This window comes from Mesoplodon mirus, assembly GCF_964341445.2.
Source record: "Mesoplodon mirus genome assembly, chromosome: 7".
NCBI classification, from domain to species: Eukaryota; Metazoa; Chordata; class Mammalia; order Artiodactyla; family Ziphiidae; genus Mesoplodon; species Mesoplodon mirus.
Genome location: NC_138983.1, coordinates 132,151,267 through 132,164,308, shown reverse-complemented (window position 1 = coordinate 132,164,308; position 13,042 = coordinate 132,151,267). Strand labels below are relative to the sequence as shown.

General features: G+C 43.9%; 1 protein-coding gene and 1 long non-coding RNA gene across 6 annotated transcripts in view; one reads left to right on the top strand and one right to left on the bottom strand.

Moving 5' to 3' along the window:
• CCDC15 (coiled-coil domain containing 15) overlaps window positions 1-4,471 on the bottom strand; it is a 64,985-nt gene extending 60,514 nt beyond the window's left edge. Inside the window, exons 1-2 of one of the 5 annotated variants that reach the window (XM_082626989.1) lie at window positions 4,223-4,471; window positions 3,676-3,864 (exon numbers count right to left, since the gene is read on the bottom strand). In XM_082626989.1, the coding sequence (XP_082483115.1) occupies window positions 3,676-3,855 (180 nt within the window). In that variant the 5' untranslated portion in view covers window positions 3,856-3,864; window positions 4,223-4,471. The remainder of the gene's footprint in view (window positions 1-3,675; window positions 3,865-4,222) is intronic. The other 4 variants (XM_082626988.1, XM_082626992.1, XM_082626990.1 and 1 more) reach the window with 4 other exon arrangements.
• A 134-nt stretch (window positions 4,472-4,605) lies between these two features.
• LOC309807429 lies at window positions 4,606-11,891 on the top strand. Its single transcript, XR_014294565.1, has 3 exons — window positions 4,606-4,724; window positions 10,147-10,317; window positions 10,394-11,891. It is a non-coding gene; the product is annotated as an uncharacterized lncRNA (long non-coding RNA).
• The last annotated feature ends 1,151 nt before the right edge of the window (window positions 11,892-13,042 follow it).

Genomic DNA, 13,042 nt, shown 5'->3' with positions numbered 1-13,042 from the left:
CTATTTACATAGCATCTACATTGTATTAGGTATTATATGTAATCTAGACGTGATTTAAAATATACAGGAGGATGTACATAGGTTATATGCAAATACTATGCTATTTTATACAACTGCTTGAGCATCTGTGAATTTTGTTATCTGCAGGTGGGGGAGGTGGGGGAAGAGGGGGGTCCTGGAACCAATCCCCTCCAGATACTGAGGGATAACTGTACAGTTTCAATTGTACAACCAATTCTTCATAGCCTTTTTGCACCCTATAGACTACCCAAGGGGCAATATAGAATGAAGTGTTCCTCAGAACAGTCAAAGGGTACAGTCAGATAATTTATATATGGTGGAACTAATAGTTATATTACATAGTCCTTAGTCTCCAAAGATGATCTCCCCTTCTGCCCCCAATGAATCAAGCCTCCCAGTATATATGCTCTCGTGTAGTCATCTCCCATACTGAATGTAGTCTGACTGTATACTCAATAGACTGAGGCACAAGTGTTGGCTCCATGACTTCCCAGGCAAGGTCATAAAGCAACCTCTAACCTAGGGAAGCCCATACTAGCCAAGCAGAGAGACCACGTGGAAAGAGGAAGATGTCCAGCCAGTCCTCAGCCATTCTAGTCATTCTAGCCCAAGTGCCAGATATATGAGTAAGAAAGCCATGTAGGACATTACAGCCCAGCAGATGCCAGATAAAGAACCAAGAAATCCAGGCACCAGCCAGAATCCAGTCAAGTTGTCCCAGATATCATCAGCTATTGGGGTCACCCCAACAGAGGGCTCAGACACTGTGGAGCAGACAAGCCATCCCCACTGTGTCCTGCTCAAATTCCTGACGCACAATATTGTTTGCTTTATGCCATTAAGTTTTAGAGTGGTTTCTTATGCAACAGTAGATAATCAGATAAATTATAAAACAATGCAATAGCTATATATGCTGATAGGAAAGCAGTATCCTTGGATGATAATTTAATTAAGGGGCAGTCTCAAACTATGGCGTTTTTACGAATTCTGATGGCTCCTTGAAACGTTAAGGACAAAAATGATTAGGCATTTCCCTTTAGCATAAACATGATCTTAGGGTAACCAAGCTTTAGAAGCTCTGAGCTGACAAGACCTACGTCTGTTAATAAGAGTGAATTCCCCAGGCTGTATATGCTAAAGTGATAAAGAGTTCTATTAGATGCTTGATCAAATTGCCTTTGACTGGTAATGATCAGAATTTTTTAAATGAGGGAAAGGAGAGATGTTTACACATGCTCCAAGACTTTAATATTTTGAGTTGATATGTGGGAACATGTGATGATTCTTTTTAACACAGAAAATCTTGGTCGTTTTTAGACATTTTTATGCTATTGATATTATAAAGATATCATAATATGGGCAATTAAAAACAGGTGTCAATAATTTAAATACCAAAATACCTTTGTACCAAATCTTACTGATTCTTCCGGGATGTTTCTTACATTTATCCCTTTTCATTTCCATTTCAATCCCTTTTTCAAGGCTTTCCCTCTACATTATTTACCACTAAAATCTTGGTGCTATACTTCATGCTTAAATTGTTACCATTACATCCTAATTTGTCCCTCAGGAGCCAATCGCTCCTTCACCTTTAAAAATGTTAAAGCAGGACTTCCCTGGTTGCTCAGTGCTTAAGAACCCGCCTGCAAATGCAGGGGACACGGGCTCAAGCCCTGGTTGGGGAAGATCCCACATGCCACGGGGCAATTAAGCCCGTGCGCTACAACTACTGAGCCTGCACTCTAGAGCCCGCAAGCCACAACTACTGAAGCCCGCATGCCTAGAGCCTGTGCTCCACAACAAGAAAAGTCACTGCAATGAGAAGCCTGCTCGCTGCAATTAGAGAAAGCCACACGCAGCAACGAAGACCCAACGCAGCCAAAAATAATAAGTAAAATAAATAAATAGTTTTAAAAAATAGAACTTAAAAAAATGTTAAAGCAATTAATATAATCAAAACACTATTTGATCATGAAATTAATCTGTAAACATTAAACAATGAATGAAGTCAATCCTGCCTCCAAAATTTCCTGTGGTTCCCTACCACTCCCATTTTCCACAATCCTATCAACCACCATGCCCCTACTAGGCCTTCCACTGCAATCAATCTAACCTACCCTTAAATCCTAAATATACCTTGCTTACTTCCTACTCTCTCCATTCTCCTTAATTGGAGAATCATCCTCTTTCTTTTTGATTATCCAAATTCTTCATTAAACTTTCCTGGGTCACATCAATTCAAAACCATATCTTTCTTCGTTGAGTGCTATAATAGTCTTAGCACTTAATCATATACTACTCAGACTCAAAATCCTTTCTGGAAATAGCATAGCAATAAATGAATGCATATGTATATACACCCTTACAGACATAAATAAAATGAATGAATACATGCCATTGCACTACTATTTAACATTTACTTGAAACATGTCTCATTTCTTCTCTGAGATGAAGGACCACTAAGAGAACCTACCTCATACTTTTCAACTCATGTTCAGCACCTTGTCTATACATTCTGAAGATCTTCAAACATTTTGTGCATTCCATAAATATCTACATGCTCCATCAGGAAAAGTAGATATGTAAACAACTTACTATAAATATAATGTGGTATTTATAATAATAAATGAACCACAATAATATATGAACAAATAGCTAAGGAGCACAGTTTGGTGAAAGACAATCAAAAATCTTCTTACCAAAAAGGAAAAAAAAATCTTACAAAATTGTTCTCCTGTGTTAATAGCTATGTAAGAGAGTTGTCTGACAGGCACACATGTGAATTTGCAAGTTTCCCTTCGTCTGAAATGCTCTTCCCTTTCATCTGTACTTACAGCACTTCCATTCTTTAAGGACTAACACAAACTATATTACTTCATTCACTCATTCAACAACTATATCCTGAAGACTTGCCACATGCCAGTACAGGAATGAACAAAACATCAAGATCCCTGTCCTCGTGGAATTTACAGTTAAACTTTCTCGGAATCCCAATCAGAATTAATCTCTTGGGCCTCCCTGGTGGCGCAGTGGTTGAGAGTCCGCCTGCCGATGCAGGGGACACGGGTTCATGCCCCGGTCTGGGAAGATCCCACATGCCGCGGAGCGGCTGGGCCCGTGAGCCGTGGCCGCTGAGCCTGCGCATCCGGAGCCTGTGCTCTGCAACGGGGGAGGCCACAACAGTGAGAGGCCCGCATACCGCAAAAAGAAAAAAAAAAAAAAAAAAAAAGAATTAATCTCTTTCTCCTTTATTCTCCCACTGCATCTGAACCTTACTGAATCTCCATTACAAAACCTACCATAAACTTTAAGCAATCAATGTTACATTAACTGTGGTCGTCATCCCTACTACATTGTAGAGTGTCTGGAAGACAGTGCCTATGTCTTGTGCATAGAAAGCAATCAAGGGTTTGCAAAGCAAACTGAAATATATATAGGTAATAAATATTTGATTATGCCGACTAAAGCTGCAGGAAGTTTCGGTAGATACGTATTTGTTCTATAATCCTAATGCAAGAACATATCTATTTATGACAGAATAGAAAAGGCATGCCCAGACTGCTCATCTTATCTGAGCACCAGGGATTTGAGAAGGCTAATAAAAAGAAAGATGGAGGAAGAACCCCACCATACTTGCATCAAACTGACACTCACAGATGCCGGGACTGCTGAACTATCTGGCGGGGCAGGCTCCACCCATGCCCCAACGGGTACTACAGCCTGGTTCCTCTCAGCCAGCACTGCCAACACGTCCTTGCTCTTCAGGGGGTTTAAAGCCAGGGGCAACTTTGTGGTATTTCGAAGCTTCTTCAGGGGGGCCATACTTCCTGGCATCTATGACTCCTGGTGAGGAGAGAGGAAAAGCTTAAAATCTTCAAACGACCGCCTTAAAAGCTCAACCCCCTCACACGTATGCCACAGGCTCCTGAAAAGGAGAGAAGCCTTGGAGGAGGCAGTAGCCTGACAGGATACTGGAGAAGAAGGAAGGAAAAGGGAAAAAAGGGAAAAGAAAGGGTAAGAAATAAAGGAAGGAAAGGTTTAAAGATCGCTCTCGGAAAGGAACCGGGACGAGAAGGGGGAGAAACAAGAATCTGAATGAGAGAACGAAGACTGTGCCAGTGGCGGCAAAGCGATGCAGGAAAGGGAGGAAAGAGCGTAGCAGCCGGAGGGCAAGGGGGTTGGGAGGGTGCGGGGTGGGAACCTGGGTCTGAGGCAAAGAGTCCGAAAAATCGGTGTCCGGTTATGGGGGGAAGCGCTGAACGCCGGGGAGTCCCGGACCAAAGAAAAGCCTGTTTCTCAAGCCTCAGGGTCCCACTCCTGCTGAGACTACACCGGCCTAGTATCGATTGCGGTTCGCCACGGATTCAAGCTACCACTGACGCTAAGGGAACCGCCTCCGGTAAACCGCCGCTTTGGAGAGGGCTACCCCGCCCCGCCCCGCCCCGCCCCTCAGCGGCCTTGCGTCTGCCTCTTCCGGGCTTGTGTCACCTCCCGGAGACTGAAAAGGCGTGAGGGGCGGGGTTTCGCGCTCCAGAGGTTCGTCACTTCCGCTTTGTCTCGCTGTGTGGGCGGGACTTAAAAACGCGCGTGGAGCTGGTGGGGCACGGTTGAGGCAGCGTGGCCGCGCGGGCGGAAGTGTCGCCCACTGGCCGTGCCCCCAGTGTCCCGGCGCTGGGACCATCCCACATCCTTCAGGAAAAGAAGTATGTTGGGCTGAAGAGCTGATTGGGCAGGGCAGGGGACCAATTGAGGGAAGCACGGGAAAAGGATGGGAGAAGGCGGGCCTGGCAGGGCTTTATTGAGGAACGAACTAAGCCAACAGTAAATCATACTGATATTTGTACACCTCGCTTCGTTAACGGAGCTCTTTCATACCTGTTCTTATATATTTACATCGCAGCCTCGTGAGTGGTCTTCCTGTCTGCTTCCAAGCTTTGCTATAATCCTGGGACACTTGGCTACTATCACCCATTCGTCCGTTCGTGTAATATATAATTGAGAGATTTTTATATACCAGCACTGTTCTAGGCACTGGAAATATATAGCAGTGAACAAAATAGACATATATCCCTTGTTCATGGAATTGACAATGAGAAGTAACCAAATAGACTAATGAATAAGTTAACAAATGTGTCTGGTGCTGATGAGCATTGTAGAGTAAAAGCTGAGGAAGAGGATTAAAAGTGTGATGGGGGGTAGAGGAGATGCAATTTTGGATAGGATGACCAGAGAACACTTCACTGAGGTACTTCTGAGCAAAGACTCCAATGCAAAATTCCATGAGGTAATGGAACAAGCTACTTTAATTTTCACCGGAGAGTTTTCCAAAAGAGTGTTCCAGGCAAAAGGAACAGCAAGTACAATCACTCCAGGGTGGGTGCCTGCCTGGCTGAGAAACTGACCCTGGGGTTTTCCAACATTAAAGAGGCTGGAAAGAAGAGGGAAATGCAAAGAGATTGGGAAGGATCAGCCAGTAAGCTAAGGAAGAAACCCAGGAGGGTGTGATACCTTGAAAGCCAAGTGAAGGAAGTGTTTTGTTTAAGAGAACCAACCACCTATGTTAAACTCTGCTGTTAGGTCAACTAGGATGAGGACTGAGAATTTACCATTGGATTTAACAATATGGAGGTCATACACGACTTATAGAAGAGCAGTATTTTTAGAGTAGTTTGAGAGCAAAAGCATGATGGGGTAGACTTAAAAGAGAGGGGGAGGAAGAATTGGAGACAGTCATTTTAGACAATTCTTTCAATGAGTTTTATTGTAAAGGGACACAGAAATGCGTAGCTGAAAGGAGAGATAGGATCGTAGGAGGGTTCTTTAATATCGCAGCACATATGTTTTGTTGATGGGAATTATCCAGTAAACAAAAGAAAACTGACAATGCAGGAGAGAGAGAGGAGAATTTTTGTATCTGTGTCCTTAAGTGGGCAAGAGGGAACAGGATCTAGTGAACAATTGGAAGGATTGGCCTTAGATAGCAGGAGAGAGAGAGTTCATTATAATACTAGCAGTGAAAATAGAATATATACCCAATGGAAATTGGGTAATACGGCAGTGGGGAGTTCTTTTCTGATTCCTCTGTTTTCTCTGTAAAACAAGTGTAGCCAGCTTACAAGATGGCCTCTGATGATCCCCACCTCCTGGTACTCACACCCTGTGTAGTCCCCTTCCACACTGTACCAGAGTTGGCCTGTGTGACAGATAGAATATGGCAGAAGGGATGGTATGTGACTTCAGAGATGCGGTTATAAAAGATACTGTGTCCTCTCTTTCTCTCTCTCTCTCTCACCAGCGTGCACTCTCATTCCTTCCATCTCTTATTCTTGCTCTCACTGTCATTCTCACTCTCACTCAGATCACTTCCTCTGGGGGAAGCCATTTATGTCATGGGAAGTCACGTAAAAAGGCCCACATGGCAAAGAACTCAAGGCTCCTGCTAACAGCCAGGTGAATGATCTTGGAAGTGGATCCTCCAGCCCCAGTCAGGTATTCAGAGACTATATAGTCTTGGCCAACAACTTGACTGCAATCTCATAAGAGACCCTGAGACAGACGACCCAGCCAGAAACTGTATGAGATAATATTTGTTGTTTTCACATGCTAGATTCTGAGGTAATTTGTTACACACAGAGAGATAACTAATACAAATAGAAAGCAAGTTCATCAATTAATAAAATAGAGGAAGAGACGTTGGAGGTTTGAAGAAGGTATAAAATAGTCGTCCAGAAGAGTAGAAGTACGAACTAGAAACATGTACAATTGCCAGACAGCCTTAAGGACCCATGTCAGGTTCATGATTATGAATTTAAAGTGAGACTAGTCAGCATGGTTGAGTGTTTTCCTTCAGTTGCATGGTTACAGGCATAGCCATAGGTAGAAATTTTACTTTTAACCAGGGTTGCGGTTTTACCAAACTATTACTCTCAAACAAGAAAGGGGCAAGAGAGTTAAAGTTGAGCCGCAAGGGAGTGATTAAATGACTGACTGTGGAATTTAAGATAGGTAATATGGGAAAGGATAACAAGTAGGTAAGGGACCTTGTAACGTCTGTAGGATCAAGAGATTGTAGGCTCCAGTGGGGTTCTAAGGTTTGTTAGAGCAGGATACTAGAAGGAATGCACTGAAAAAATAAGAGGTGGTGATCCAAGAGTGGGGTGCTTGAAACTGCAGATGTTGGTACTGTCAAAGTTTATGGTATGACCACCAAGGGAGGGAGTAGGAGAACAAGATTACTGGAGAAGAAGAGGTCATAGAAATGAGGACAAGAGCACTGGATGGATTATGCCTGAGGTTGTTGAAATCACCAAGATACATGACCAGAAGGGTGTTGGTGAGAGCCAGGAGCAACAATCTTCACGGAATTTCAGGAAGAGACCTGGAGGCTGGTAGATGAGTGTAGCCTGGAAAGTAGCGAGTGACATAGTCTAACATCAGATTCAAAGCAAGAGGTGAAGCTGAGAAAAAAAGGAGCTCCCTTTTTATAAATAATAAAAGAAAAAATAAATGGTTTGTAAATAGCACTGAGTAATCAAGCAACAAGAAGGAAACCCATCCCACATCCACCCAGAAGGGTGAGGAAAAGAACATACCACTGGAGAGGGCCAGAGGGAGATTGATTTGTACACCTCCATACACACACACACACACACACACACACACACACACACACACACACACACTCAGAAGTGTTATTGGGTAGCTCCTTGCTGTCTCTAACCCTCTCCCTCAGGTCTGTGCCTCCCACTAGCTGCTGTGCCAGTGGCTTCATATGAATCTATACTCTCGTATGTCTGGAGAGATCACATCTTGGGCCCTACAACCATTTTCTGATGTTTTCTCAAGGCTTATCTTCTGTATGGCCAGAGTTTGTTTCTCAGCAAGGGAACTCTTTGCTTAGAAATGTCTAACTTCTTCAGAAACTCGAATGGGTATTGCTGACAGCAGTCTTGCAGCCCCACTCCAGAGCACTCCTCGTCGGGCTAATAATCTCTGATGTGTGTGGCTGGGGGATCCCTGGCCATCTCTGCACAAAGCCCTGAGTCACTGGGTCTCTGGCAATGATCCACCCCACACAGAACTCAGAACTGTGCTGCCTGGTCGTCACTGTCCCATTTGTGGCTGACTGACACCCCCTACCTGTAACAAATTAGAGAACTTGGTCACCTGTTGGTCCTAAGGGCCCATCCTAAGGAGAACCTCTCTGGAAGTGGGAAGGCTGCCTATTCCCACTCTCATGGGATCTGGATATCGGGATCCTCAGGCAGCTGGGTCGTACCCTCTTCCACTCTCTTTCCCAAATGTAAGCAGGATTCCCCAGGGCCAACCACCAGTGTTCTGGGATATTTCCTGGAAGTTCTCTTTGTTGTTCCTCCTCCTTCCCCACCTCACAAAATAACCCTTCTCACTGGAATAACTGATGAGGGTTCTTCTGCTTGCCTGTGCAAAATAAGTTTCTGCAGCAGCATTTCATTGTATGTGGTACTGGTAGCAGATTGTTCCGGTTGTCTCAATAGCATCTGCTGTACTGATCTTTGCAAACGATTCTCTAATTTGTCATGGATGCAGAAGTCTTTCCCCTTTCTGCTGGCGGGTGATAAAAAAAAATTAACAAGAGTTCCATTGTCCCCCTCATTACCACATACTCATCTTGGATGGACACAGAGATGCGCTTCCCAGATCCCCCTTCAAGGAATGACTTGTTGGCCCAGCCTCTGAGAATGCTGTAGTCCCTTGAGCTGTCGGCTCCTTCGGGGACAGCCTCAGCTTCAGAGAGCAGCCTCACCCTCTGAGGAGCAGCCGCATCCTGAGACCGGTGGGTCTGGGGATGTAAAGGCCTGGCGGTTTCTGCCTAACTTGGAACAACTCCAATGAGCCATCATTTCAGCTTCAGAGCTCCCCGTGGGCTTGGCTGAGGTTGTCCAACCTGCATCACAGCTCAACCTCTTCCTGTGCCTCCTCCTGCTTCCTCCTCCTCCCTTCCACAGGTGCCAATCTCCAGCGCGCTCCCTGATAAACATCCTGAACTTGAGTCTTAGAGTCTGCTTCCTGGAGAACCCACCTGCAACCCCCTCTGAGTGTTGTTAGGCCTCAGGGACCAAGGCACTAACAGCTCTGAGGCCACATGATTCCCAATGTAAAAATACATAGATAATCCTTATTATTCTTTTCCATCAAACCACAGTTTAAAGTCCTTCCTATTCCCTGTTGACACTTTTGAGCCTCTGGATTAAGCTAAGTCTGAAGGTTACCCCACCTCTAGACTTTCAAAATATGTGAGCCAAGAAAGTTGTTTATCATGAATGCCAATTTGCATTCGGTTGTATATTGTTTGTAACATAGAGAGCCCTGAGATGAGCAAAGTAGAGGGAGGCAATTGGTAAATGTAGGAGGATGAAGCAGAAAAGCAGAAGATTCCGAGCTACCTACAAAAACTCGTTCCAGGAGCTGCTTCAGCATTTGAGCTCTCCAATTCGAGATCCTTGTGATGTGCCCCTCCTCTGGTGGTACCTTCCCTGGGGTATCTGTTCTTTGAAGCCAAAGAAGCTTCACGAAGATAAGAGACTTTGCCTTAATACAAGTTAGTTAGGACCAAGATGATTTTATCTATCAATAAATTGTTACCAATATTATTCACCATACTTTTACTGTTTTAGAAAATGTACTTCTAAAATATAAAAATTGCAATCATTAAAGGTACTTTAAAAAATATGTTGCAGAGGCTTCCCTGGTGGCGCAGTGGTTGAGAGTCTGCCTGCCGACGCTAGGGGACACGGGTTCGTGCCCCCGTCCGGGAGGATCCCACATGCCGCGGAGCGGCTGGGCCCGTGAGCCATGGCCGCCGAGCCCGCGCGTCCGGAGCCTGTGCTCCGCAGCGGGAGAGGCCACAGCAGGGAGAGGCCCGTGTACCGCAAAAAAAAAAAAAAAAAAAAAAAAAAAAAAAAAAATGTTGCAGGATCTAAAAGCAATTTCAAAAGAAGACTTCAAAAATGTTTTATAGAATAAGTAGCAGGCACTCAAGATAACTATTTGGAGAAAACCAAGTCATTCATTTTGTGTGTTCTTCTATGATTGTTATAATTATCCACTATTAATAGTCTCGTTTTCTATATCCCAAATCTCTAGAGACAGCTTATTATAGTGCAGAGAACAGAGACTTTGGAAACAAACCTGGATTTATATTCTGACTCTGCAATTTACTGTTTATGGTCAAGTCACATAATCTGCATCTTTGTTTCTTCATCTACAACATGGGTGGAACAATTGACCTTTCAGGACTCTTTTGTGAAAATGAAGGTAATATATGTGAAATGTGTAATATATAATAGGTTTTCAATAAATGCTTGCTAATTTTTTTTTTTTTTTTTTTTAGGAAGCAACATAGAAGTCATCTCTTCCGCCCCTAGCAGACTGATTTGTCTGCACATGGTTGGGCACATGGCCCAGCCTGGGATAGTATTCTATCCTCCTGGCTATTGTGACTGATACAGAGCTGCATCTGTGACCTATTCTGCACCAGCCACAGTCCTCCACCCAGTTTTTTTAACCAGCTTCATCAGAATTCTCCTCCGCCCTGGATAACAAGCCGCACAGTCCAATGTGTTAACCACTAGCTACATGTAGCTATTTAATTTCAAATTAATTAAAATTAGATAAAATTTATAATTCAGTTCCTCAGTCCTACTAGCCACATTTGGAGTTCTCAATAGCCACGTGTGGCTAACAGCTGCTGTGCTTACCAGCACAGATACAGAAGTTGTATCGGGCAGCACTGATACCTTAGACTGACTGGCAACAACGGCCCCCCTCAAAAAGCGTAAGAAGGTTTATGAGAATGAAGCTGACACCAAGACATAAGCACGAGAGATGAGAGATAACTGCCATGGCTTTTAAGTATCTCATTCCCAATTATTCTGGTTCCCTCCGAAATGTTGTTACATGGTGCAAGAAATTCCTCCTTCTGGGCTTCAAACAGTTCAAGTTGAACTTCTGTCACTTACAACCAAAAAATCTTGATGAATCACATTCTTCGGCTTGACGGGCAGCAAACCAGATGCAGAATCCTGGAGGGCTAACTCTGGTAAGGATCTGTAAACGAGACAGAGCTGGACCCTAAAAGTACTACAACAAGGGGTGAACATTTTGGCCTGGCTTCACGGCCACCTTCCTACTTAGTTGGGGCCTTCTTTTAAGAAACCTTGTCTCAGGACTTCCCTGGTGGTGCAGTGGTTAAGAATCTGCCTGCCAATGCAGGGGACACGGGTTTGATCCCTGGTCCAGGAAGATCCCACATGCTGGGGAGCAGCTAAACCCGTGCACCACAACTACTGAGCCCACGTGCCACAACTACTGAAGCCTGTGCACCTAGGGCCCGTGCTCTGCAGCAAGAGAAGCCACTGCAATGAGAAGTCCCCGCACCAAAACAAAGAGTAGCCCCCACTCGCCACAACTAGAGAAAGCCCAAGTGCAGCAACGAAGACCCAACACAGCCAAAAAATACATAAAATTAAAAAAAAAACAAACCTTGTCTCTCCTTATGTTGAATCCCATGTATCATAAATTCATCTTCTTAGTGTCCCCCAGACTCACCACTGGGCACCCAATCATTCTCTTGTTGACTAAGTTTTTCGTTTTTTTTTTTTTTTTTTAGTCCCTGTTGCTCACCTTTATCCTTCCTTGTTTCATATCTTGTCTCAGAGCCTTCCTTTTTTTCACGCACTTTTTACTTCTGGGCCTGAGTGAAGGCAACCTCTTTCAGGAGTGTAGTATGTGAACACTAGTCCAAGAAGCACAAGCTGAATCTGCACTATGCTGACTTATAAACTGTGTGACTTTGAGCAGGTTACTTAACCTCCCTGAGCGTCATGTCCCTACTTGGGAAAAAATTCTTACCACATAAAGTTGTTAAAAGATTAAATAAGACCATATTCTAAAAGACAATTTGTTGGTGTTGGGGAGCCCCATGGAGAACCCCAGAAATGAGGGGTTTAAACAAGAAAGAATTTATTAAAAGGATACAGGAATGTCTCCAGGATACAGCTGAGCCTGAGGAATGAACTAGAACTAGGGTAGCTGTTTCAAACATTTTACATATTTATTTATTTTTAGAAGGCCCTGCTAAACCTATAGTTTTGTTTTGTTTTGTTTTGTTTTTTTTTATACAGCAGGTTCTTGTTACTTATCTATTTTATGCATATTGGTGTGTATGTGTTGGTCCCAATCTCCCAATTCAACACCCCTCCCCACCACTTTCCCCCCTTGGTGTCCATGCGTTTGTTCTCTACATCTGTGTCTCTACTTCTGCCTTGCAAGCCTCTATTTCATCTGTGCCATTTTTCTAGATTCCACATATATGTGTTGACATACAATGTTTGCTTTTCTGACTTGCTTCAGTCTATGGCAGTCTCTGGGTCCATCCGGGTCTCTACAGGTGGCCCAATTTTGTTCCTTTTTGTGGCTGAGTGGTGTTCCATTGTATGTGTGTGCCACACCTTCTTTATCCATTCATCTGTCAATGGGCATTTAGGTTGCTTAAGCATTTTACATATTTAATCCTCACAGCAACTCATTATTCAATCCTCAAGTCAACCCTCTGAGGTAGGTAATGCTATAATAATCATCCCCATCTTACAGATATGGAAACTGAGAGATTGAGTAGTTTAACTCAACACCTAGTAATGTGGTAGCCAGATTTCAAATTCAGGGAGTTTGGCTTCAAAGTCTGTGTTAACCCCTACGTCATATTGTCTCAAATGGTGATAAGTACGATGAAAAAAGAAGCTGGGACTGGTAGATAGCAAGACAGAAAGGACCTGGATCCTTGATAACATTGCTGAGCCACTTAACTTTTACAAGTTACAGAGATGCCCTTAGTTAGGACTCTGGTTATATAAGATAATGAATCCCTTTACTGGGGGACTTCCCTGGTGGTCCAGTGGTTAAGACTCTGTGCTCCCAATGCAGGGCGCCTGGCTTCAATCCCTGGTCAGGGAACTAGATCCTGCATGCCGCACCTGAAGAT